Consider the following 26,377-nt stretch of genomic DNA (forward strand, 5'->3'; position numbering starts at 1 on the left):
TCTTAGTCTAAGGAGCCTGGGGATCACCCTACATGCAGTGCCAGCAGCTCCAGCTTGAAAGTCTCAGTACCAAGCTGAAGGAACTGTTGGAACAATATCTTTCTAGTAGCTCTGTATGGCAGTCACAACTAATTTACCTGAACTGCTGCCTCTTGACCATGCCCCTGCCTGGACTGGTTTGGGGGTCTTACAGCAAAGCCTTTCCATCTGGGACCTTGCCCTGAAATGGAGCATTTTCCCATTTACAAATAATTCCTCCTTTGGAATTGTGTGACTAGGATAGCTGTTGTATTTGTCTCTCAGGACCCATGTATCTCAGTACATTTTTTCTGGTACTGTGTATGTAATGGGTTGGGGGAGGAATTTTGAAATGTCATTGTTAAGTAGCTTGGATCTGGGAAAAGGTAATACCTTGCCTTAGTTTCTGCAAATGCACAAGTGTATTAAGGCATAAAAGAAATGGTTCTGTTTTAAACCAGTCTTTGAACCCCATTGAGGCCATGCTGTTACTAGTTTCTAAATTCCTTCTTCATAGCCAAAAGGGAGAAGTTTGTCGTTCCTGGTTTAGTATTATGTCTGAACCAGCCCTTTAAATTGATGTGAGCTGTTGGATTGAGCTGCTATTAGTGCTGGGATATAATGCACTGCCATATGAAATCAAGAACAAGGATGCTGCCATGTCCTTAAGACTTTCAGAAGTTATCAAATCATTGGGTTCTCGGTTAAAGATTGCTTACTGTGCGATATGTAGTATTTGCAGTAGTCTACTTCATGTTACAATGGCCTAGAAGTGCAATTCTTCCTAGATGCAGACAGATTTATGGCACTCTGTATTCATCATACTTCATCTCCTGAGGGAACCAAGTAACTTTTTGACAGGAGCCCATAGTATCTTTGTTTTTCAAAAGGGAACCTGTTTCTTTGTAAACTCATGTTCAGTAGTTGTATAACAATACTCTGTGGTTTAATCTGATCTCAAAAACTAATACTGTTTACTAAATCTTGTATGAATCTGTCAACAATACCTTTAACATGACACAAATGCAACCGGCAGGACTAAATTTCATTGAGTACTGCTTAAATCTGTGTTTGTGATCATTTTCCCCGTCCTTCAAAATAAAACCAAAGACTGCTTTTCAACTTGTTATAGATTCTACAGAGAAGAAATGCAGTTGTAAGAATGCCAAGGTCTGAGTTCATTAGGAATGTGCAAGGTACAATCCATAGGAGTTATTGATTTTTCAACCTTATTGGAAAAAATCAGTCATGCTTTTCTTTTTTTCACAGAAAGAACCGTGTGTGTGTGGGTGCGCATGCACGCACTTTTCTGATAACATTCCACATCAACAAAGCATGAACAAAAACGATACAACAAAGAAAAAGAAAAATCTTTCCTTTCAAAGATTTCAAGGAATTGACCAAAAAAAAAATATTCTACTCCATTCTATTCCAGATTTGCAAATCTGTTCTAATTTCTTTCCAAGCCCTTGAGTAATTATCATTCAAGATATTGCGGTTATTTACTGTTAATCATATCCCCAGGTATTTTACTTTCTTTTCACTCTTCATACTTCTAATTCTTTCCAAGTCTTTTGTGAGTTGAGCATCCGTATTTTTTACTAGCATTGTGACTAGTTGTTTTTGTTTGTTTAGTTTAAAACCTGCTAAGTTACCAAACTCCTTTAATTCCTCCAAAACCACTGGTACACTTTCTAGTGGGTGTTCCAACGTCAAAACAACATCATCCACATAAGTTTTTAACTTACAACGTAGTTGGCCCACTTTTATACCCCTTATTTTGTCATTAATTCAATTAATACAAGTGTGTGTGCATTGTATCAGTGGAAATTGCTTCACAAAAGTGTGGTTGTTGGGAGGAATTGTACTAAATGCCAATAAATTGTCATGAGGCCTTTAAAAAGAAAATGCAAACTGATGTGGAACAATAAGAACCAAATTTAAGATTGGAAAAATGAGAAATGAAAAGAAACAGAAACTTACATATTTGTCCACCTCTAATAACCACTACAAATAACCATATACTGTAAACTTAAAAACAAAAACCATACCAAATCCTATGTACCAATACCCCTCTGTTCTCCATATTCCAAGTCTGAAAAGTTTAGTTAGGGTTTAATATGTGAGTTAAATTGGTAACTCATTTTGAGAGCTTAGCATACATTTTACTTAAGCTGTTTAACAAGTTCCACCATTGATAAACTAGACTTATTATGGAAGTTTAATCAATTTTGAAATGAACATAGAATCCTATACTAGGAAACCATGTTAATTTGGGTCTTGTTGCTTTATGCTCTCAAGTTCACAGTGATTTATTTATACTTTAATACCATTATCCATAGTATATAGTATAGGATGGGGATTTTCTAATTGTTTTTTGTTCTTATATAAAAGAACTTTAATCATCTATATTTGCATTGATATTGCAAAAACAATAAATTTACAAAACTTACTGAGTCAGGTAAGTTCATTCTCTTAATTAATAGCCTTTCCCAATCCTCCTCTAATATTGATTTAGGCAAGCTGAGAACCAAAAGGTCAAGAAAAGGTAACTTCTTATCCAGATATGTGGTCTTGCTAGATCATGTTGAGGCACACTGCTGGAGACATCCAAGAGCTCTGCCCTCATTTACTTATGTTTTGCCTATTCTGATAAGCTATCTGCTCGACTGTGTATACTGCAGTTGAACAAAGAGAGCTTTTTAAAAAACATTTTCTGTCATATATTGTAAGGAAGAAAATTATGCTGTTTAATGCAGAGAATGATGTTTCCCAAGTTGTATCTCTGCAACACATGAAGTCAATATTTGTATTGATGCATTCTGTCCACACATAGGATTAATATGTGGAGCACAGGGTGTGCCTTCTGACTCCACTTCTGACATCTGTGCATTGAGTGTGGACAATTGCAGCTGATGCAATCCTTTGCAGGTGCCCATGCTCAATGCATAGACACTAGGGAGTGGGGACGGCACAACATATGATCTAAGGGACAGTTTTGTGGGCTGTTGCCTGCCTGTAGTCAGCCTTTCTCAACCTGTGGGTCCCCAGATGTTGTTGAACTACAACTCCCATCACCCCTAGCTAGCAAGGCCAGAGCTCAGGGATGATGGGAGTTGTAGTCCAACAACATCTGGGGACCCACAGGTTGCTGCAAGACCAACACCAGATTTCGGGTGGTGTGGGTGGTTCCCTTGTTCAGGGCACAACGGAAAGCAAGAGGGATGACAGCATGAAAATAAGAAATATGGGGAGGGGTTTTGTCATCAGTTAGGGAACCATCACTTAGAGAAGCCTGCCCCTGTTCATACATTGCCTATTGCATGGAAGGAGCATGTGAGAGGGCCAGGCCTGTACAGATGGTGGGGGGAGCCAGGTATACATACCCTGGGCCTTGCTGGGATAAGCCAGCCAAGGTTCTGCCAGGAACCAGCTGCTTTTTTGACTGAGTTTATAGTAGAGTTGCCATATTTCAAAAAGTAAAAGCCAGGACACCCCAAAAGTTGTTGAGTTGGGTTTTTTTTTACAAAAACACCAAAAACCTGTTATTTTTCAATTGACTTGCCTAAGATCCAGGACAAAGTACCGCCTTTCAGAAATCCCCCCCCCCCCCGGATGTCAATTCCAGCTTTGAAATCCCATTAATGTTAACTTTATTCTAACAAGACTGCCACCCCAGGGCTCAGACAAGCTCTGCACAGGCCTGGATAGGGCTATTGTTACTCTAAATAACTGATAGGCTAAAAAGCTGTCGTGAAAATATACCTGTATATTAATTTGGAGACTAAGAAATCTGCGCTAGCATAGTTAAAGTAGTGTATTATGTGAAGCTAATGGAAACCTGTCCTAGTATAATGTCCTTCTGTTTCAGAAGCCCATTGATAATATCTTTTGTTAACATATTTCATATATATAGGGTTACAGCAGTGTACCTATCTTTAGGATACTCTGCTTGCATTAAGTTTCCAGTTTACTTTAAAACTCTGGCTCGAGTTTCTGTAAGGAATGATTGAAGTGCCCATTATTTACCTACATAGTTAGTACTCATATTGTTGTGTTGCAACAGAATTCTTTGCGAGAGCATTTGGAGTTTTATAAAAATGTTTTCACTATTCTAGCATGCAGAGTTTGATTCCTGCTCTTCAAGATAATTTGGTAAAGAGCCTTAGTAAGTGTTAGATGAATATAAGCATCTCATGATACTCCAGTCACCACCAGCTCTTATACATATTCAGGAAGTTTTTAGGAGCAAGTAATTTAGATTGAAATGTAAATATATTGCATGAAAATAATGGATACGCTTTTAACAATTATTACTTCATAGATGATTGTGTAGACATCTAGGTATTGTATAAATGGGCTCTTAAGACAAGCTATATGTATATATATCTATCAGTCTATCTAGCTATCTATCTAATGGTTGACAAAGCAGTTTTGTGTTGTCTGCCAAATAAATATTTATGCGGAGATAATTTGAATGTGCTTTTTTGCATTTATAAAGATCCTAAGTAGCCACTACTTTGCACTTAGAGCTTTTTGTCAAAGCTAAATTTATCCTTCATTTACACAGCTTTTTAAAAGGGACACATGCACAAAGCAACCCATGTTGACGTAAATAATTAGATCACATTGTAGACTATCTATGCACTAGCTTTTAGGTATTTATTATATTTTAATGGAAACTGTTTCTGATTTTTTATATGTTTATGAAATATAAAATCTGTCTTTGGAAGGCCACAAATGGAATGAACTTTGCTGTGGTGGTAAAGTGTTTCCTAGCAACACCATGTCCGTTATAGTCTTCCTTCCTTCCTTTTTCAAGCTAAAAGCAAAGTCATGTCTATTAATTCCCAGCTGCAATGAAAACTTTTTCAGAGATTTTGTTCATGTTTTCATCTTGCTCAGATGTACTGGGGGAGAAACCCCCTCTGCTACTCTGATCTGTTTATCTCTCTCCAATTTCCCTTCAACAAGAAAACCCAGAGTGTATATATTCACAATTAATGCTCATTTTACATTTAAAACAAATCATGTGTCCTGCAGCATGATGCCTCCCTTGATATAGTATCATTGTGGTTGTTCAGACAGCATGCATGACATGCTGAAGAGGTAAAATAAAACATCTTCAAGATTTATTTTAGACTGCACAGAGTACTTGCCTCCTTTTGTGCCTGTATAATGCAAGCAGTTCTTTTTTTCTGCCTGAGAGCAGGGTGAATAGTACTTTCTAAGAACACTTTATGAGCAGCAGAAGGAGTTTTATAGGGCTTGTTAGTATGTAGTGATTCTTGGCCATTATAAACTGAGGTTGCCTTCTCCAGGCTTGTGAAAAACAAGCCCACATCACACAGCTGGCAGTAGCAACAGAGAGCTCAAGGACTAGCTGTGAAAGGAAAGTGAACAGTTTACCTTCAAAAAAGAAATGGTCCAGATTAGACATAATGGTTCAGCAATAGTACCGGTAGGTATACCATACCTAAAATAAGTTGAAGTATCCAATTCCCTCCCGCCTAAAGCTGTACACATACTTTCTGTTCAAATAGAAAAGATTATATGAAGGCATAGTTAAGGCTGATGTACTGCTTCTCTGAGGAACCTGTCAGCACTAGCTGAGTGTTGCAAATTGTACCTTGAAGTTGTCCCCTGTCTGTTTTGAAAAAGTAAAAATGGGTGTAAAGGTAAAGGGACCACTGTCCATTAGGTCCAGTCTCGGACAACTCTGGGGTTGCGGCGCTTATATCGCTTTATTGGCTGAGGGAGCTGGCGTACAGCTTCTGAGTCATGTGGCCAGCATAACTAAGCCACTTCTGGTGAACCAGAGCAGTGCACGGAAACACCGTTTACCTTCCCGCCGGAGCGGTACCTATTTATCTACTTGCACTTTGACGTGCTTTCAAACTGCTAAGTTGGCAGGAGCAGGGACCGAGCAACGGGAGCTCACCCCGTCGCAGGGATTTGAACCGCCATTCCCCAGAGGATGTCCCCTGACACCAGTGCTTGTGCTTACTGCCCTTCAAGATAGGGAAACACGCCCTGATGTTTTTTTGGTGCAGGGTTGTTGCTTGAACGTTCCTGCTAGAAACATTCCCAAGGATTTTTATCAAAGAACAATTTTATTTTATTTTACTTCATCACAGTAAACAAGCACATTGTTTAGATGCAAGATATGTGATGTTATCTCCAATATTGTGCAGCTGTCATAACCAAGAGGCACCATCCATATTCATATTTATTATTGCTTCTGGCATTAAAACTGATTCTTTTGGATTTTTGGTCACAATCCTGAAAAACTTATGTGTAATTATGACGATGTCAGTGTGACTATTTTTTGAGGCAGAGATTATAAAATAGCATGATCTGTATAATAATTAAGGGTCTTGGATATTCCCATTATAGATCAGATCATGTCCTTTTGGTTAGCTTACCAGCCTTTGATCTGTATCACATTCATGCATCAAATGCCATCGCATGAATGAGAAAATATATTCCTGAAAGAAGTTGCTCAAGCACTCTTGTTCCTGATTCCTATTCACTATGTCTATGTTTTACTGATCAAAAAGTACAGGTCCTATTTCCTCTGAGACTTTTTTTACCTTCTAGATGCTGACTGCCAAAGCTTTCCTATTATCCATTTTGCTTTTCTGTGTGATCAGAATTGTCTGTACACATTTGTATGTTCAGAACAATGAAACATTTAAACAGAACTACTCACTTTACAGATCATAGGGACCTACTGAAATTGTTAGCTTCCATGTAATTCCACATGTCAAAATAGTGCGAGATCATTAATAAATATCCAAGCCCATTTAAAAAGTGTTCAGTGAAATGGAAGAGAGAACAAGTAACTATTCACTTCAGTTCAATTTTTAATTCATTGTTATGGTTAAAGAGTCAAAATACTGCTTGTTTGTAGTATGTTAAACTGTAGCTTCAGTGGGATTATGTTTCTTTAGTTGGCACTGAATCATCATCTCATTCCTGAATCTTGTATATATTTGTAGCTGTGACTCAAGAAGGCTTAAAGATATTGTTTAGATTTAATTTCCCACTGAATTTCTTTATGCAACAGCTTTGCTTGGCTGTGCTAGACCACAGTTGTTGATGGGTGGTTCTGGTGCACATAAATCACTTTCAGCTTCATCACAAGCACATTCTGTGATCCTGTGGTTCTAAGTTCCAGGCCAGTTCACTGCGTTAGTGCAACTCCACAAGTCATGACATTCCATTGCTGCAGGGGTCACCACTCCACATCCATTAGTGTTGCAGCTCACCAAATTATGCAATCAGAACACAAATTACTTTGCCTCCAATTTGTGAAAGGGGTTTCAGCTATTAGATGTTTTTAACCTTCTTGTGTTTTTGTACAAGGGAGGCTGCAATTTTTACTGTGACATGGTTACTCCTGAGTAGTTTGGTTGTAGCCTTTGGCTGCTGCAGAATTCCAAGTGTGTATATTAAAAATCCGGACAGCGCTGGCCCCTGGCCTCTTAAGTGAGATGGGCGCACAACCCCAGAGTCTGTCAAGACTGGCCCGTACGGGCAGGGGTACCTTTACCTTTACCTTTATATTAAAAATCCAGGGAAATCCAAGACTTAAAATTAGTTGGTAGCAAGGAAAGATACCCTTAATAATTTGGAGCCCTTAAATGATCTTCGCTATTTTAAGGTAGCTTCGCAGGTAATAAGATACGACACTAAGTAGAACGAGTGCACTCATTTTCCCACCCATAACCATATTTTGTATAAAGTGCACATTTATTTTGAAATGTTCCATTTCAGAGTTTTGTACAAGCCCACAATCTAGGTTATAGAACCCTGATATAGCAAAAATGCACGTGGATTAAATTTCCTTTTATTGAGATTACACTTGTCCCCTAATAATTTATAGATACTTGTAGCAGGAATCCAACCACAGTCTCAGATTCTTTGGGGGGATGCTTATATAGAGCTAGTAACATGTCATAAAATTATAGATATTCAAATGTAAAAAAAATAGGAATAAGATCTAGCTGCAGTAGAAGCTTAATTCTTTTTTGCTATTAAAATCAACCCTAAAGATACATTTATGACACTGAAGACTACATGTATTTTTACGCATTATTTCTCTTTTGCCTTCTACTTCCCATAGTCATCCTCTAAGCAAAAAGATGTTCCTTACACCAGCAAGCATGTTTGATACAGCCTTCAGCTTTCTTTTTGAGTGCACAGTAACATTGTTTAATGTGCCTTGAGCATAGAATCTTAGTGCAAATAGTATTTCTTGTACTTATCTTCTTCATTTCTTCAACCAGATGGCTGCCCTGATTTGTGCAATGGCAATGGGAGATGCACACTCGGTCAGAACAGCTGGCAGTGTGTCTGCCAGACCGGCTGGAGAGGGCCTGGATGCAATGTTGCTATGGAAACCTCCTGTGCTGATAACAAGGATAATGAGGGAGGTGAGCAAAAGTCTTCCAATTCCCAGCCCCTAAAGAACAGAGGGTTATGTGCGGCTTCGTCATGAGTCATTTTACTAGAGAAAGACCCCCTCTCCTACTATTGTCAAGTGTTGTTGTTACATTTCCTTCGAAACAAATGAGATGGAGAAAGAAGAGCTCTTGTGGGGGAAATGATGTGACCTTAAAGACTTCTTTTTAAAATGTAGAGCTTCATTCATCTCTGGTGAAACTAAGGTTTTTGCTGCCGGAGTTTACAGTTGGGAATTGTATGGTTTAGAACTTTAGGACTCGGTCCTGTCTTCAGGTATGCACCCTTTATGACCTAAAAGTCCAGAAAAGCAGCCTGCACTACACATTATTCAAGCAAAGATACAGCTGATTAAGTAGGATACTTTACAAAGTACTGTAAATATTTGTTAGAGCAAAGATGACAGGCAGAATCTTAGACAAAGGTAACACAAGAAACTTTATATTCTACGTTCAGAGATGCAGTTGAAAAGCCAGCTGCCAATCACCTGAAATCATATAGGACATCACATGTTGGCAGATAAAAAGATGGTTAGGCTTCTGAAGCCCACAAGGGGCTTCTAAAGGCCTGCCAGTTGGGGTGTGTGGAGTTTTGAAGGCACTGCACACCTGGCTCCTGAAGTGCTGCGGATCAGATGTCTGAAAGCGCCGCACAGTGCTCTTTGCAGGCGGCTTGCAAGAGCCCTGAGCTGTGCTTTAAAGTCCTGCTGATCAGACAATTTTAATCCATATTTAGTGTTTCATTTTAGCACCAGAGGTGGATTTAGGGCAGCATGACTGGTTCCCTCACACGGTGCACAGGGGCTAGGGGGGTGCCTTCCCGCCTCCTTCCCAATGCCACCCCGTTAGCATTCATCCTGCTCCTTCACCCAGGGTTGTTTTGGCGAGGGTTCGGCCCCAGAATCAGTCAATCTATTTCTCAAACCTACTAGACAAGCCCCCTTCATGGATCACTGCCTTGCCGTGGCGAAGGGGCTTGAATAACTCAGAGAAGCTATGAGCTATGCCGTGCAGGGCCATCCAAGATGGACAGGTCATAGTGGAGAGTTTTGACCAAACGTGATCCACCTGGAGGAGGAACCGGCAAGCCACTCCAGTATCCCTGCCAAGAAAACTCCATGGACAAAGACAACAGGCATATAAAAGATATGACGCTGGAAGATGAGCCCCTCAGGTCGGAAGGCGTCCAACATGCTACTGGGGAAGAGCGGAGGGCAAGTACAAGTAGATCCAGAGCTGATGAAGCGGCTGGGCCAAAGCCGAAAGGACGCTCAGTTGCGGATATGCCTGGAAGCGAAAGGAAAGTCCAATGCTGTAAAGAAAAATATTGCCTAGGAACCTGGAATGTAAGAACCATGAACCTGGGTAAGTTGGAGGTGGTCAAAAATGAGATGGCAAGAATAAATATTGACATCCTGGGCATCAGTGAACTAAAATGGACGGGAATGGGTGAATTCAGTTCGGATGACCATCATATCTACTACTGTGGGCAAGAAACCCGTAAAAGAAATGGAGTGGCCCTCATAGTCAACAAAAGAGTGGCGAAAGCTGTACTAGGATGCAATCTCAAAAATGATAGAATGATCTCGATACGAATCCAAGGCAGACCTTTTAACATCACAGTAATCCAAGTTTATGCATCAACTACTTGTGCTGAAGAAACTGAAATTGACCAATTCTATGAAGACTTACAAGACCTTATAGAAGTGACACCAAAGAAGGATGTTCTTCTCATTATAGGGGATTGGAATGCTAAAGTAGGGAGTCAAGAGATAAAAGGAACAACTGGCAAGTTTGGCCTTGGAGATCAAAACGAAGCAGGGCAAAGGCTAATAGAGTTCTGTCAAGAGAACAAGCTGGTCATCACAAACACGCTTTTCCAACAACACAAGAGACGACTCTACACATGGACATCACCAGATGGGCAGCATCGAAATCAGATTGATTATATTCTCTGCAGCCAAAGATGGAGAAGCTCTATACAGTCAGCAAAAACAAGACCTGGAGCTGACTGTGGCTCAGATCATCAGCTTCTTATAGCAAAATTCAAGCTTAAACTGAAGAAAGTAGGAAAAACCACTGGGCCGGTAAGATACAATCTAAGTCAAATCCCTTATGAATACACAGTGGAAGTGAGGAACAGGTTTAAGGATTTAGATTTGGTGGACAGAGTGCCTGAAGAACTATGGATGGAGGCTCGTAACATTATACAGGAGGCAGCAACGAAAACCATCCCAATGAAAAGGAAATGCAAGAAAGCAAAGTGGCTGTCCAATGAGGCCTTACAAATAGTGGGGGAGAGAAGGCAAGCAAAATGCGAGGGAGATGGTGAAAGATACAGGAAATTGAATGCAGATTTCCAAAGAATAGCAAGGAGAGACAAGAAGACTTTCTTAAACGAGCAATGCAAAGAAATAGAGGAAAGCAATAGAATGGGAAGAACCAGAGATCTGTTCAAGAAAATTGGAGATATGAAAGGAACATTTCGTACAAAGATTTCCATAATAAAGGACAAAAGTGGAAAGGACCTAACAGAAGCAGAAGACATCAAGAAGAGGTGGCAAGAATACACAGAGGAATTATACCAGAAAGAAATGGATGTCTCGTATACCCCAGGTAGTGTGGTTGCTGACCTTGAGCCAGACATCCTGGAAAGTGAAGTCAAATGGGCCTTAGAAAGCACTGCAAATAACAAGGCCAGTGGAAGTGATGGTATTCCAGCTGAACTATTTAAAATTTTAAAAGATGATGCTGTTAAGGTGCTACACTCAATATGCCAGCAAGTTTGGAAAACTCAGCAGTGGCCAGAAGATTGGAGAAGATCAGTCTACATCCCAATCCCAAAGAAGGGCAGTGCCAAAGAATGCTCCAACTACCGCACAATTGCACTCATTTCACACGCTAGCAAGGTTATGCTTAAAATTCTACAAGGAAGGCTCAAGCAGTATGTGGCCCGAGAACTCCCAGAAGTGCAAGCTGGATTTAGAAGAGGCAGAGGAACCAGAGACCAAATTGCAAACATGCGCTGGATTATGGAGAAAGCTAGAGAGTTCCAGAAAGACATCTACTTCTGCTTCATTGACTATGCAAAAGCCTTTGACTGTGTCGACCACGGCAAACTATGGCAAGTTCTTAAAGAAATGGGAGTGCCAGATCACCTCATCTGTCTCCTGAGAAATCTCTATGTGGGACAAGAAGCTACAGTTAGAACTGGATATGGAACAACTGATTGGTTCAAAATTGGGAAAGGAGTACGACAAGGCTGTATTTTGTCTCCCTGCTTATTTAACTTATATGCAGAATTCATCATGCGAAAGGCTGGGCTGGATGAATCCCTAGCCGGAATTAAGATTGCCGGAAGAAATATCAACAACCTCAGATATGCAGATGACACAACCTTGATGGCAGAAAGTGAGGAGGAATTAAAGAACCTTTTAATGAGGGTGAAAGAGGAGGGCACAAAATATGGTCTGAAGCTCAACATCAAAAAAACGAAGATCATGGCCACTGGTCCCATCACCTCCTGGCAAATAGAAGGGGAAGAAATGGAGGTAGTGAGAGATTTTACTTTCTTGGGCTCAATGATCACTGCAGATGGCGACAGCAGCCACGAAATTAAAAGACGCCTGCTCCTTGGGAGAAGGGCAATGACAGGCCTAGACAGCATCTTGAGAAGTAGAGACATCACCTTGCCAACAAAGGTTCGTATAGTTAAAGCTATGGTTTTCCCAGTAGTGATGTATGGAAGTGAGAGCTGGACCATAAAGAAGGCTGATCGCCGAAGAACTGATGCTTTTGAATTATGGTGCTGGAGGAGACTCTTGAGAGTCCCATGGACTGCAAGAAGATCAAACCTCTCCATACTGAAGGAAATCAACCCTGAGTGCTCACTGGAAGGACAGATTGTGAAGCTGAGGCTTTAGTACTTTGGCCACCTCATGAGAAGAGAAGACTCCCTGGAGAAGACCCTGATGTTGGGAAAGATGGAGGGCACAAGGAGAAGGGGACGGCAGAGGACGAGATGGTTGGATAGTGTTTTCGAGGTTACCAGCATGAGTTTGACCAAACTGCGGGAGGCAGTGGAGGACAGAGGTGCCTGGCGTTCTCTGGTCCATGGGGTCACGAAGAGTTGGACACGACTAAACGACTAAACAACAACAACACTAGACAAGCAAAAAGCACTGATGCAATGCATTATAATTTGCTTACATTTTAAGGTATTGGAACAAACCTTGGGGAAATACATCTCCCTCAAGCTATTGGGCTAACTATACTTGCCAGAATTGCAAACAGGAATGGCTGCCTCCAAAATAGCTATGTAAATAAGAACAGAATGAAACTTGCTGGTTCAGCCCATACTGCCATCTCTTGCATTACTCTGTGTTCTAAGGCATTCAGCTTGTTACCTCTGGAAATGTCATAAGCAGGTCATAAAGGCATCTCCTTTTCTTTACTCATAGTATCTGATAATCAAGGACCATGTTCCCTCTTAACACAGAGGCCTCACTTAGAAGTTATGTGTAATAGGTTTATCATGCCTATTGTTCATGGATTTGTGTAATATTTGGCCATCACCAGATAATGTAAAAATGAATTCTTTGTGTGAATGATATCTTCCATGAGAAAAGGCTTTCTATATAGTCTGTCCTGAACCTGTCAATTTCATTTCCATCTATTTATCATTTCATTTATAATTTCAGCTCTAACTAGCCCTTTCCCAAACTGACAAACTGAATTGTTTATTGCAATAGAAATAATTTATTGCTACTACTTTTGAAATATTGAATACTTAACTTGACATTTGATAAAAAATAGTGGATGCAATGATGTCTAAATCTCTCAGTGCCACGTATGTTATTGTAGAAACATTCCTTTCCAAGCAACCTTTTCAAAAATTTGATAAAAGTAGACTTCAGATCAGAATTCATCAACTTTTCATGAAGTCTTCAATACAGTACCTAGTGCCATATGATAATTAACAAAACTAATTGCTCTGTTAAACATTAAATATTTGCTCAGCATTTTCAACTAATAAATTTCTCCTTGTCTTGTCATCATTTCAAGAAGTATTTCTAAATGTTTTAATAAAAACCCTGATGCAGCATTCCCAACATGAAAAACTATTCTAGGACATCAAGATACGCATTTGAGTAAGTTTGCCAAATAGCTTCAATAATTATGACCAAGTACTCAGAAGCCATGGGAAGAGGAAACATTCTAATCCTAGAAAAATTGCAGAAACTACTACAACAGAAACACACAGGCATCTTCTCAGTAGCTGCCTCATTGTTATGTAAAATATTTATCCTGGAGGCTCACCTTCACATATACCCGCAGCTACATGCCACTAGCTCTTTTAGTAATCCACTTCTGAAAGTACTTTGAATGTATGTCTGAAGGACTTGCCCAATGACACAGAGGAAACTTGTGACTGAGCCAAGAGTTAAAACCAGCCATTCTTTCTGCTACTCCGAATATCATTTTTCATCTCTATTGGAGCTGCTTTTTCTAAATTCTTTGGGTGTTCTTCATAAGAGAGCTCACAGAAATCTTCCGATTTCCATAATAGAGCTTCACCTCTCCATTTGTCTCTGCCTGCTGTGACATCCCCATAACTGTAGAATTTGAGTTACTTGTGACCCAATACTCGTTTGTTCTTGTAGTCTGTTTCCTTACTCCACACTGCTGCTGTGTTAACAAATTTTCATGCTTCTTCTCCCTTCAATATTTTTATAGGGTTACACCACAGGGTGCCCTTGACCAGAATTTCTCCATAATTGTATGGCTGTTGGCAATTATCTTTAGTGGAAAACAGTGATAATGTTGTACTTTTAAGCATTTAAAGAAGCTAAAGTATTGTTTACTAGATTTTCTGTCTGCTGGTTTGCAGGAGGGGGCAGGATGCCCGGTGGTTTCTGTCTTTGTGCTTCCTTCTTTGTGTTCTTATGTCCAGCTGCTACAGCCTTAAAGGTAGAAAACTGCTCACAAAGGAGATACATAATCAAGGATGCTTTTGGTTTGCCATATGGAGATTATTAGTTAGAATCATACCTTTAAGTAGTCTCTCTTCTTTATAAAGGCAGGGTCATGTTCAGCCTTACATGAGGCATAAATCAGATCCAAGGTGTAGAAATGTCAAACTAAAAGAAAAAATGCCATTCTACTAAATGTTTAGAGAGTGAATTCTAAGCTTTCAGCAGGTTATCTTCAGGTCGGAATCTCTGTAGGAGTTAAGTATAATTATTTCTGGTATGCTTTTGCTGTCCTTCCCATGGAGGGGAGTTCCGTATTCCTAATTATGGATATCTGCTAGTCTTATTAATCATACAAATACAGCTGGATGCAGTGAAATCTCAGTCACATACTAGTATTCTGTTGTGGGGGTGGAACAAAATTTAAGTACCTTGTCATACAGAAATAAAATAAATTTCTGTGCCCAGGAGAAGAATTGCACAGTATATGTGTCTTATGAAATACGGTATTTGTTTCTGATTTCATTAAACTGATTTTTTTTTTAATATATAAAGTGTGTGTGTGTGTGTGTGTGTGTGTGTGTGTGTGTGAAAGGTGAGGCTTTTTATAAAATAATTTTCCAAAGGTGGCAGTCTAATTAAAAGATAGCATTTTCCTGAGGCCAACTCCCTGTTAAAGGCTTTCATTCCAGAATCCTTTTTCGGTTTTAAAAAGATGTTTGAAGTCCATTAATTTACTCTTTGCAGCATCCTTTAAAATTTAATCCCTCTTCTAATCAAGTCCTCAGTAGTCTAAATAACTGTTAAGTATCTTTGGTGGGGATTATGAACAGTTATTCAAGATTATATGACGAATCTAATACTCACAGTACTGTGATTAAATCTATAAATCTCTCAAAATGGCACATATAACCATTTAAAACACCATGGACTTAATTCAGAGAATTAAAATATTTCAAAACAAGATTCACAGGATAACAAAAGGCTAAAAGTTATTATCAAGTACAGACTTTTCTGGATTTCCAGTGTTAATAGCAACAATTAGATTGCTTGCAAACCTTGGGGTTATGTGAGTAGACAGCTGCAAAATCGCATGTGCTTTTGGCTGGAGAGAGAGTCAGAGTAATGGTTGGTTTCTGTTTGAATCCAAGGCTGTGGTTATGGTGGAAGCAACACAGTTTTGGGGTGTTAATGCTGTGAACCCCTCCATCGTGGGCTCAGTTTGTATTATGTGTAAATAAAGACCCCAGTCTCCACTGTGCCTCATTCCAAAAGGAAACACAAACTGTAGTTAAGCACCCGGAACTCCTGGATTCTAGCACCACTCAGAGATTGGGGTGGTGTGCAACAGTATGTACATATAGCATTGAGCCAGAAACTCAAAATATTCCTCATTACTGTTTTAGCTTATTGCAATTATATTCCTTCTTAGTATTGAAAACTCTACCTATTAAAATCTACCTAAACTTTGGAAAGTCTTGATAAATTTTTGTAAAATGCAAAATGCCATTGTGAAATGTTCATAGGCATAAAACATCTATATATATGGCATTGCCCATTTACTTCAGTTGCCAGCCTGATATCCCAAAATCACAGAACACACTGGTATAATAGCTAAGAGGATTTTCTCCAGGAATTTGGGATATAGCATATTCTTTCTGTCTCTCTCTCTCCACCCTAAGCCTATCTCCCACTCCTACTGCCTCTACACATATGTGCACGCGCACACACACACAAAATTAAAAAGAGTATCTCATTATTTATCTATAATTTACAGGCTCTTGCTCCTATTTTTGGAAAGTCTCAAACCAGCTTAAAAAATGGAGGGAATATCATGAAATTAAACATTCCATCAGTGATTAAGGCCTAAAATCAATAATTGATCACATAAATACCCATTGAAACAAACAAACAGAAACCCCTCCTTTTTATAATTATGGATGAATTTTATACATCTTGTTTTGGTTTTCAAAATATTGCACATCATAGAAAATACTATTCAGTATGAAGGAAAATATACCACAGAAGCCCGATCTGGAGCAGCAGGTTTCCCAATTTGTGTCTTTTGCACAAAATAATATTAGAGGGGAATTTTGCATGGTATGCTGCACAATCTTCCAGGGGGTGGTTCCATTTCTAACTTAAGCCTGTAGCTGTAAATTAATTTTTTCTTCCCTTCATAGGTAAATTCACTTCTAGAGCAATAGTGTTTCTGAACATGTTTGCCCTGTTCCATATATTGGAATGTAAGGGTGTGTTTTTAAGTTTCTTAGAACAAATAATTTTGAAACGAAAGGGGGGGAATGGGAAAGGGAAAGGGGAAAAGTGGATCCTGCCCTTCTGCAATAATTATTTGGACAAGCTTTGCTTTTATAGAACAGTGAATCCTGTGATTTGATATTTCATCAGGCCTGTGATAGTTAAGATAATACAAGTATTTCACAGCACAAAAGCAAATCATGTAATTTAGCTTGCCTCATCAAGCTTTGCCACAGCAGGGGTCTCTAATTCAAGTCAGACAAAAGATTTATAAGGTTCTCAATACAAATACCCACAATACCTCAGGAGATAAAAAGGCTCCCTAAAGCAAATACAATAGACCTGGTTCTCAAAGGCATCTTTAAAATTGCTACTATAATAAACAATTGGTATCTGTTATTGACAGTTTAAAATATGTATAAAATATAGGCAGCATCTGCAGCAAATATGGTCCTTCGCATGAGTCACTAAATCCTCATTTGCTTGTTTTTCTAACTTAAAGAAAATATCTTTTATACTTTGTAACAAAGCCTTTGCACTTCTTGCCTTCCCAAAACTGTTACTGACATTAACTTTATTGATTCTGGCAATGACTCAGTTGGGAAAGCAGCTACAGAGGACATGAGTGCAGTAGAGCTAGTGCTAGCATTTTCAAAAATTGGCACTTGGCACTTGCAACCAGTTGAGCAGGCCCAGAGGTTTCAGCTGATCATTTTCAGGGACCAGGGTTGTGTTCCAGGCTTCTGGTTATCAAAAAGAAAAGAAAAAGAAAGAAAAAGGGAATACATCTATTAGGGTGGCAATATTCAGGAGACATAAAGCAGGTCACTCAAACAGTGGCGTCAGTTGCCTCCTCAACTATGCTTCTGTTTCTTGAGCATCTACAGATAGCAGGCAATGTTCTCTTTGGACTGAATGAGTAGTGTACCTCCATCAATACCTGCTATACCTACTTCGCTGTACTTGGTCATGTGCTTAAACAACAGCCATCATGCTATCCTGTAACAATCTGTAATCTTATCCATTTATTATTCCTTGAGTGGCCACTGAGACTAATGAGAGAAATGCAAGTGTTTGTATGCATTCAGCTAATTTATACAAAGTCCTCTTAGATACGCTGAACAGTAGCCACAAATATTTAGCAAGTTTAAACATCAAATAAATACTTATCATGACATGTGGCTGTTAGCCTAATAACACACTACGAAAGGGGAGTTTTAATGTTTTACTAGGTAATATCCACTAACCGCGGGACGTGGGTGGCGCTGTGGGTTAAACCACAGAGCCTAGGACATGCCGATCAGAAGGTCAGCGGTTCAAATCCCCGCAACAGGGTGAGCTCCCGTTGCTCGGTCCCTGCTCCTGCAAACCTAGCAGTTCGAAAGCACGTCAAAGTGCAAGTAGATAAATAGGTACCACTCCGGCGGGAAGGTAAGCGGCGTTTCCGTGCGCTGCTCTGGTTTGCCAGAAGCGGCTTAGTCATGCTGGCCACATGACCCAGAAGCTGTATGCTGGATCCCTCGGCCAATGAAGCGAGATGAGCGCTGCAACCCCAGAGTCAGCCACGACTGGACCTAATGGTCAGGGTACCCTTTACCTTTTTATCCACTAACCGGGGACTTTGGGTGGGCAGCCGTTGCCATGCCTGCAGTGGGTTTCAGGGAGGCCGCCATCTTCCAGTGTGCCTGGGGGAAGTTATGGCTGGCGCTGTCCACCTCCAACCGCATTGGGGTAAGGGCGGAAAGTGATAATTTAGCCAGTTGGGGGCAGGGGCTTGGAGGCTGTGAGCATCCCGCCCCCAGCCTTTTTTCCACCCACTCTGGCTTAATCTGTTGATGGAGGGGCCCAACTGATTTACTGTCTCTCACTGGGTCCCTTTGATCCATTATCCTCTTAATGGCCCATTCCCCTAGGCAGTCACCTCATGAGGAAGCTAGCCTGTCTTAATTAGCGTTTAACACTTTCTAGATCCAGGGATTAGAGTTGTCTGTATCTTAACACCCCAAGGCTTGATTAAATTCTAACACTCACTGAATCCATGGATTATAAGTGTCTAGTACCCACAAACTCATAACAGCAGAAAACTGTGATAATCATGTAATTTAACAACAACTCACAAAACTGTGGTTGATAACACAGACATCTTGCCATTAGTTAGTCAATTAAAACACAGTGTGCTAAAAATCATCAGTTGTTAACCTACTTACTTGCCAAATTGTCTCTGTAAATACAGGTGGTTATAAAATAAGATGGGAAATAGATTAGAAATACTCGTTATTTCCTGATTAAAGTCTTTGGAAAAGTAAAATAAATTGTCATAGCTGGTATATCTTTTGCTTATCCAGAACACTCCAGCTTCCCTTAGGAATGCTTTTCATTGACAAATCTGATGATCGGGTCATGAGTTTATGGAAGCAGCAAAGCAAGGAGGAGGAGATGCTGTATAATTCCCTGGTTTAATGAAAAGACAAGTATGAATTTGCTGCAACAACGGGACCATATTTATATACTGGTATAATCATCACTCACATTGAGTTCAGTAGAGTTAGCCACTTGGGATAGTTGAGTTGAGCTGTGTTATAAAGCAGATAGAGGTTCTTCATTATTTCAGCTTCCATTCCGGATTATTTACTGCTGCAATTTGACAAATTATCTTCCTACAAAACCACTTTTTGACATAAAAAATATAAATTCCTGACACTTTTAGAAAGGGGATGAACGAAAGCTATTGCTTTTAATTTATTCCACTGTAGTCTTATATTAATGTAGCTTTCCCTAAAGTTTAGGGAATGTTACATGAGATACTGTGTGCATGCATGCACATGCAGATGCATACATTGTATGAAAAAATTGGTTAGCCTATATTTCATCATGTTTTATTATATTATTTAAATTATTTATTTATCATATAATTTCAATGGCACTTAACCTTCATCAAGGTTGTGTGTGTGATTTTCTGCCCCAGTAAGATTTCCAATGTATGCTGGATGGGGAGAGGGTATGAACCGCAGGTAATATTTGTGTCTCCAGTGTCGGATGAAGTGTGCTTGACAATACCCAATACTCTAGGGCCAAAAAAAACTTACTCAGAAGAGGCAGAATTTGTCTCTGCTGAATGCTTGCTCTTGCATATTGAATAAACAGCACCATTTCTGTTCTTTTCATTAGCTATGATTTTTATTTTCTGTTGCAAACAACAAAAATATAATTTAAAGTGAAAATATTGTAAACTGCCTAGAATTATTTTTATTACAATTGAAAACAAACATAAACTAATATTAATTAATTTGGGGGGTGTTTTTCTAACCCATTAAAAAACCTTCAAGGAAACTGCCATTGATTAAAGAATGGTTCCCAAATAACATTATACAGTTTCTGCCAGCCTGTTGACACTTTCTTGATCTTTCCTTGATCATTTGTCATGGGGGGGGGGAGATGATTGTGCTTTCTAACATTGGCTGGGGTAGTAAATGCACGCCAGTGGCAAGGTGTGTGTGTTGTTTTTGGAAGGAAAATGGTAAGTGACAACTGGCTAAAAATTCGGGACGTTGTTGTACAGGTAACAATTTGTAACAATGTCCTAGAAGTGCTACCCTGCAGATCTACTTATGTGTAAATTGTAAAATAATATGTGTGCCTGGGGTAAGGCTTTAACCCCAGAAAAATAGGTTAAGCATAGCAGTGTTTGCTGAATACCAACATATTTGAATTTCATTTGTAAGACTATGTGATCTATATTTTCATCTATAACATATCAGGTTTTGAGGTTTTAACATCTTCCCTTTAATATTCCAACTTGTTTATTAGAATGTTAGCTTTCAGGGTTTCCTAAGTTTATTTAAATGGAAAATGAGCTAAACTAAATATGTATTTTATCTGTTAAGCAGAATAATAAATGTATAATTCTTAAGCTTGGAGATACCCTTCTTTTCCTTTCAAATAAAGTTATGCGAAACTTAAAAGTGTTACCTACTCTCACTAGCAAATATTGCTTCAGTAAAATATATTCATTTGTATGCCTCATTACCCAGGATCAATACAGTGATAATACAAATGTATACAGTGTAATATATAAAAATGTGTGAGTGTTTGAATAATTGGTGTGACTGTAGACTTTCTAAAGTTCTTCAATATTACATTTTCCTTTGTGCTCCCATTTGCAAAGCAATCTTGTGCTTGGTTATTCTATTGTAATCCCACTGTGTTCAATAGGATTAACCCCCTAGTAAGTGTGTTTAGAATTGCAGCGTTAGAGTTTCAGAAAGACTTGCTATTGCTATTGCTAATGCTAGACCTGAATGTGCTTCCCTAGTAATGGGAAATTGGTCAATGGGAAATGGGCATTTGCACTTTGGATGTTTTCTCTCCAGGTACACTTCATATCTTCTTTGGACATCTATTGTAATGTGTCCTGTCACCGTGTACATTACATTATCATAATTTCACACAGATATTTGACAGTGTGCTGAAATTGAAAGGGCTTTTGTGTTTCCAAAGCATCTAAGCAAAACAAGCAAAAACATGAATATGCATCATAGTTGAGCAGTGCCGATTTCTATGCAGTCGTAGGTTTGGAACCTCCAGCCTGTGGGTCAAATTTGACCCAGCATGGGTCCCACTTTGGCCTATAAGACCAAGCACACCCACCTGTCCTAAACTTTGCATCACATCAAGTGTGGGTTAGTTGCAGCCAACCGTTACAGAAAGCTGTATTTAAGTGATGGGCAGTGGGTTCAAGTATGCTGCATTGTCTGCAAGACTGAGTTCTCTGTTGATCATGCAGCAGATCCCTATAGAAACAGCTTTGCCAGGCCTATGCTCAGCACTGGGGGAGTGCTGAGCACAGGGCTTCCAAAGTGCTTTGCACAGCACTTGCCAAATGCCCCACTGCCAGCTCTGCAAACTCTTTATTCAGCACCAAGCAAAGGGCTAGCAAAGACCCTTGCGCTGTGTTAAAGTTTAACATTAAACCAGCTCCCTCCACCCTGCCCTCCTCTTTTTTAAAAAACATCCCGTCTAATATAGAGTTCTACAGAACTTGAAAACTTACTTCTTTTCTTTTTTTACTTTTTGGTTGGCCTAATAAAAGTATTGCCCAGTCAGAGATTTTATATTTATTTTTTTATGTGGATTCTTTGTACAGACCTAACCATGAAACCTATAGTGTATTATTCTTATGTAGAGGTGTGTGCATATTTCAATTTAGTATCTAAGCCGTGTTATTCAGGTTTCTCACTGGTATTGAATGGAGACATTTCTAGCCCCCCTAGGTCCTGAACTGGTACTTCAGAACAGTTTGATTGCCTCCTTGATTGTTTGCGAGATAACTGTAAGATTGGCAGTGACAGGGTAATTTACTGAAGATTGCAATGTCAGACTATATCCAAGGGGGCTCGCTGGCATGAAGATGTTATTCACATGACTGACAGGCCACTGGGAGATTGGTGTGCCAATTTAAAGTTCATGGTGTCGTCAAAAGTGTTCAGCCGCTGCAGCCCATAATCATGCAACTTGATGAGGTCATTATAGGCATAACATATTCTCACCCCCATAGACATAGCAACACACACACACACAATAGCTTGAGCAGGTAAATATAAATTTGCGGAAAGGGAGTAATTTCTATCCTGTGTCTTGCCTTTTTGATTCTTTAATGTATTGATAGGATTCTCTTCTTTCACAGTTGCCTGAACAAAAGCACTGAGCAAACTAAAAGCAGAAGACAATTTTCAGTCTGTAGTGGTAGAAATACAACAAGCCTAGGAAGGATATCAAGGAAAAAGTGTTCAGGCTTTAATGGAAAAACTGTCTTGAATTATTATTGGAACCCAATTTTTTTCTCACATTGATTATATAAAGTGGGTAGCAAATGGACTTCAAAGGATGGGGGTGGATCATCCTTGCTCCATGACAGAAACAAGATTCAAGATGAATGGGGATCCTAACATGTAAAGGCTGCTGACCTTAAAAGAAAAACATCTACAGCTCAAACAACAAAGAGAACTAATCAAGAACTATTTCATTTTTAATTTTTCTAAGAGATTGCATTGTTCATGGGTAATAATACCAACACAGAAAAGGTCTACAATAAAGCCCACGCAAGCTCAAGCAGAGTATTATTTATTTATTGAACTTATAGCCCAATCCACCACAAGGTATTGGGACAGACAACAGTTTATTAATTATTCTGCCCTCTCCCTGGATAGCCAACAAAATTCAGTTTGAATAAATTTCTCGTCCCATTTTCAAGGTGTAAATATCCAGCCTTTAGCAGATTTATGAGTGAAAAAACTTTCCAAAGGTATGGGGTTGCCAGTAGTGGATGGTGCATTGGGGCAGCAGCATTCACCTGACCTCTGGTGAGTCATGTTGCTGCTGCTTACCAAGCAGTGGTGGGGAGGGGGGAGAATGGCATGGCGCATGCACACCAGATTGACTCCATTGGTGTGTCTAAACTAAGCCACTTATTTCTCCTCCTCTACCTCTCCATAAGCAGCATTAATGCAACGAACCTGAGATCAGGTAAGTGCTGCCACCCACCATGTCATCCACTACTAGCAGTCCTTGAGAATTTCCTCCACACATGTTCTTCCAAAACAGTTTTGGATTACGGCTCGCCCTATCAAGAGACAGAATGAGGCAGCCACCTAATGCATCAAATATTGAGGGGTAGAAAGTTGGCAAAGTTCTGTGTGCTACTTTACCTGCCATGCCCCCTAAGCTAGTTTACTGTCCCAAGGTGAAGGGGAGGACTTTGTCCCATTGCCAGAATCAGACTAAGATTCAACTGTCAATCTAATCACCTTTTATATATGGGGTGGCAGTGGGTAGGGGGTGACATCATCTTGTCCTGTGCCCCAGACAGAAAAAAATCCCTATTTCTGGTTGATCTTAAATACAGTAATGTTGTCTAGGACACCAAGACAGCAAACACCATATATGAAACAAGGGGGTAGCAATAAGTTAGTACAGCTAATATATACAACGTATATTATTTTCAGTGATACTTGTAATTTCATTGTATGGAAATAACTGAGCGCTACAACCAATCTGAATGCTTGCAGACAGCAAAAACTTTGGGGCTACTTCTATCCATGAATGAACAACAACAACAGCCTGTGTGTTTTTGCTTTCAGATGGCCTCGTTGACTGCCTTGATCCAGACTGCTGCCTCCAGTCGACTTGTCAGAATAGCCTGCTATGCCGTGGTTCACGTGACCCTCTAGACATTATACAACAAAGTCACTCTGGTTCACCAACTGTAAAGTCATTCTATGATCGAATCAAGCTTTTAGTGGGGAAAGACAGCACTCATATAATCCCAGGAGAAAATCCTTTCAACAGCAGGTAATGGCCAAAAATATGATTTTATAGAGACGGGGAAGTACTTCTGACACAAGTTTTAATAATGGCTTAACATGGATTGCTGCTTTTAGAAATGATATTCTCTTCCATCTTGAGGTAAAATCTCATTCTAGGGGCTTCCTTGTGATTTTCTAACAGTCGTCAGGATGCTTGCTTTCAACTCTAGTTCCATATAGGCATAAACCCAGAATACTTTGTTATTCTGCATTGAAATGTTAAGAGAACCAAAAGAATAGCTAAGTGATTGAAGCCAACATGGCCTCAATTTAAATACAATCAGTTCAGTTTTTGAATGGCACCATTTTCAAATGATTTGGCTCCCGGACGCCAAAAACCTGGAAGTAAATGCTCCGGTTTTCGAGCGTTTTTCAGAACCCGAACATCCAACACAGCTTCTGTTTTTTGGGTTTCCCTATTTAATTGAGGCTTCCACTTTCAGTTTTCAGTTTTCAAACATCTTGGAAGTTGAACAGCTTTCCGGAATGGATTACGTTCAAAAGCCAAGGTTCCACTGTACATTCCTGTAGTCTGTTCCCTGAAACTGAAGAGATCAGAGTCAAGATTGAATGTGCATTTGTGCAGGAGTAAACACATCTAGAATAGTATTCTTTGTTCCCAAATAATCTTTCAGAACTGACATTTAATTGCATTTCTTTCCTAGTCTTGTATCTCTTATACGAGGTCAAGTGGTGACTACAGATGGAACTCCACTCGTTGGAGTCAATGTGTCATTTGTCAAGTTTCCCAAGTATGGCTATACCATCACTCGCCAGGATGGCACGTAAGTCTACTTGCTTCATTTAGTGTTTGCCCTGTTTAGTATGCAGTATCTGTGCAGATTAACAGGTGGTGCTATCTAATGAAACCATGTGGTATTATGTATGGAATTCCTACTGGGCTAAAGAGCTTTCAAGAAAACAAAAAAGTAATTTTTCACATGGCATTTGAATACTAACTGAAATAAATATGAAAGGGCTGACTTCTGAAAATAATGTGTTAGCAGTCGAGCTTATTTTCTCAGAAACTCTACTATATCTCTGAAAACATTTGTGGGCTACAGCAATATCCAGCTGAGACCAGAAATACTTAATTTTGAAATTCAAGGCAGGATAACATTCATATGGGGGGCAGTGAGTGGGGTGGGGAGTTCTTTATAAAACAGTGCGTTATCTTAAAAGTTCCTATTTTCCCCTTTCCTTTCTGAAAATCCACTATCTTCAGAGTTTCTTGGGGGCAGAACACAATCAAAGGAGTATAATTGAATATACTTAGACAGTTTCCTGCTGCGTGAAGAAGTGTGTCCTGTTTTCCTATTTATCATCTGATTTGAAGTTCACACAACTTCAGCGCAAACAAAAATGCAACATGTCACGCTTTACCTAATTTATTGGATATGGCAATAAAATAATACATCTCTGAAAAAGGCATTGTGACTATTTGCAGCAGTATGCACTCATATAAAATAGTTTGAATTGGAATAACTAATCAGAAACCAAGCTGTGGCTAGGGGGTGGTTTCAAGTTGTTGTTGCACAGCTGCAATACTAAGCTTTCCAGGTTTTATGTAGACAAATACCACACTAACCATGGTGGTTCAGGGCTTTAATACATTACATTGTTCCATCTATATCTTTGCTTCATAGAATTTTGTTTGCTCAAAGCTACCTGCCATTCAACGTTTTATAGTTTTTAATGAATGCATTCGCATTGTTTTTCAAGGGTTATTCACAGGAGCAACATAGTGGTAGCTACGCCCCAGTCAGTGCTTTACCATGTTTCACAAACCCATGTGCATTCTTTTTTTCAAGGGCTGTTAACAGCAGCTCCATGTTCACAGTGGAAATTCTCAAAGTTTGCACTATAATGCATCCTTGAATCAAGAAAATGAATATTTGGACTTTCCTATGTATACATGGGAGGAGAGAAACAGCCTGTTAGACAAGCTACTTGTCTCTGTTCTGAAAGAACTCAGAATTTTTAAAAATCAATTCAGAGCCATATCCGTAACAGGTTTTTTTTTTGGGGGGGGGGGGTAAAAAAGGAACCAATCTTGTTTGAAACTAGTGCTTTACACTCTCCATTTCTCAGCTTTGCTGATACAAATGAGAGATAGCATGCAGTACAGAACAGTATTGCTTCCTGGATTAAATGACGGGAGAGAATATGACCTCTCGAGTTATGGCAAGTATTTGGGAGGGTTTAGCTCTTCTCTACCAGATGTCTTCACCTCCCTAGGAAAGCCAATCTCTCATTTTGAAAACCACAGGTTTACTAGGTTCATTAGAGGAAATGCTTAGTG

General features: G+C 39.5%; 1 protein-coding gene across 21 annotated transcripts in view; it reads left to right on the forward strand.

Moving 5' to 3' along the window:
• The window catches only part of TENM2 (teneurin transmembrane protein 2), a 712,099-nt gene that overhangs the window by 632,623 nt on the left and 53,099 nt on the right, over nucleotides 1–26,377 (forward strand). For 19 of the 21 annotated variants that reach the window (XM_083718520.1, XM_083718523.1, XM_083718504.1 and 16 more), the window contains 3 exons: nucleotides 8,310–8,456; nucleotides 23,851–24,061; nucleotides 24,741–24,860. In XM_083718520.1, coding sequence (XP_083574646.1) covers nucleotides 8,310–8,456; nucleotides 23,851–24,061; nucleotides 24,741–24,860 — 478 coding nt within the window. The remainder of the gene's footprint in view (nucleotides 1–8,309; nucleotides 8,457–23,850; nucleotides 24,062–24,740; nucleotides 24,861–26,377) is intronic. The other 2 variants (XM_083718524.1, XM_083718505.1) reach the window with 1 other exon arrangement.

The sequence above is a fragment of the Podarcis gaigeae genome, assembly GCF_964106915.1.
Source record: "Podarcis gaigeae genome assembly, chromosome: 2".
NCBI classification, from domain to species: Eukaryota; Metazoa; Chordata; class Lepidosauria; order Squamata; family Lacertidae; genus Podarcis; species Podarcis gaigeae.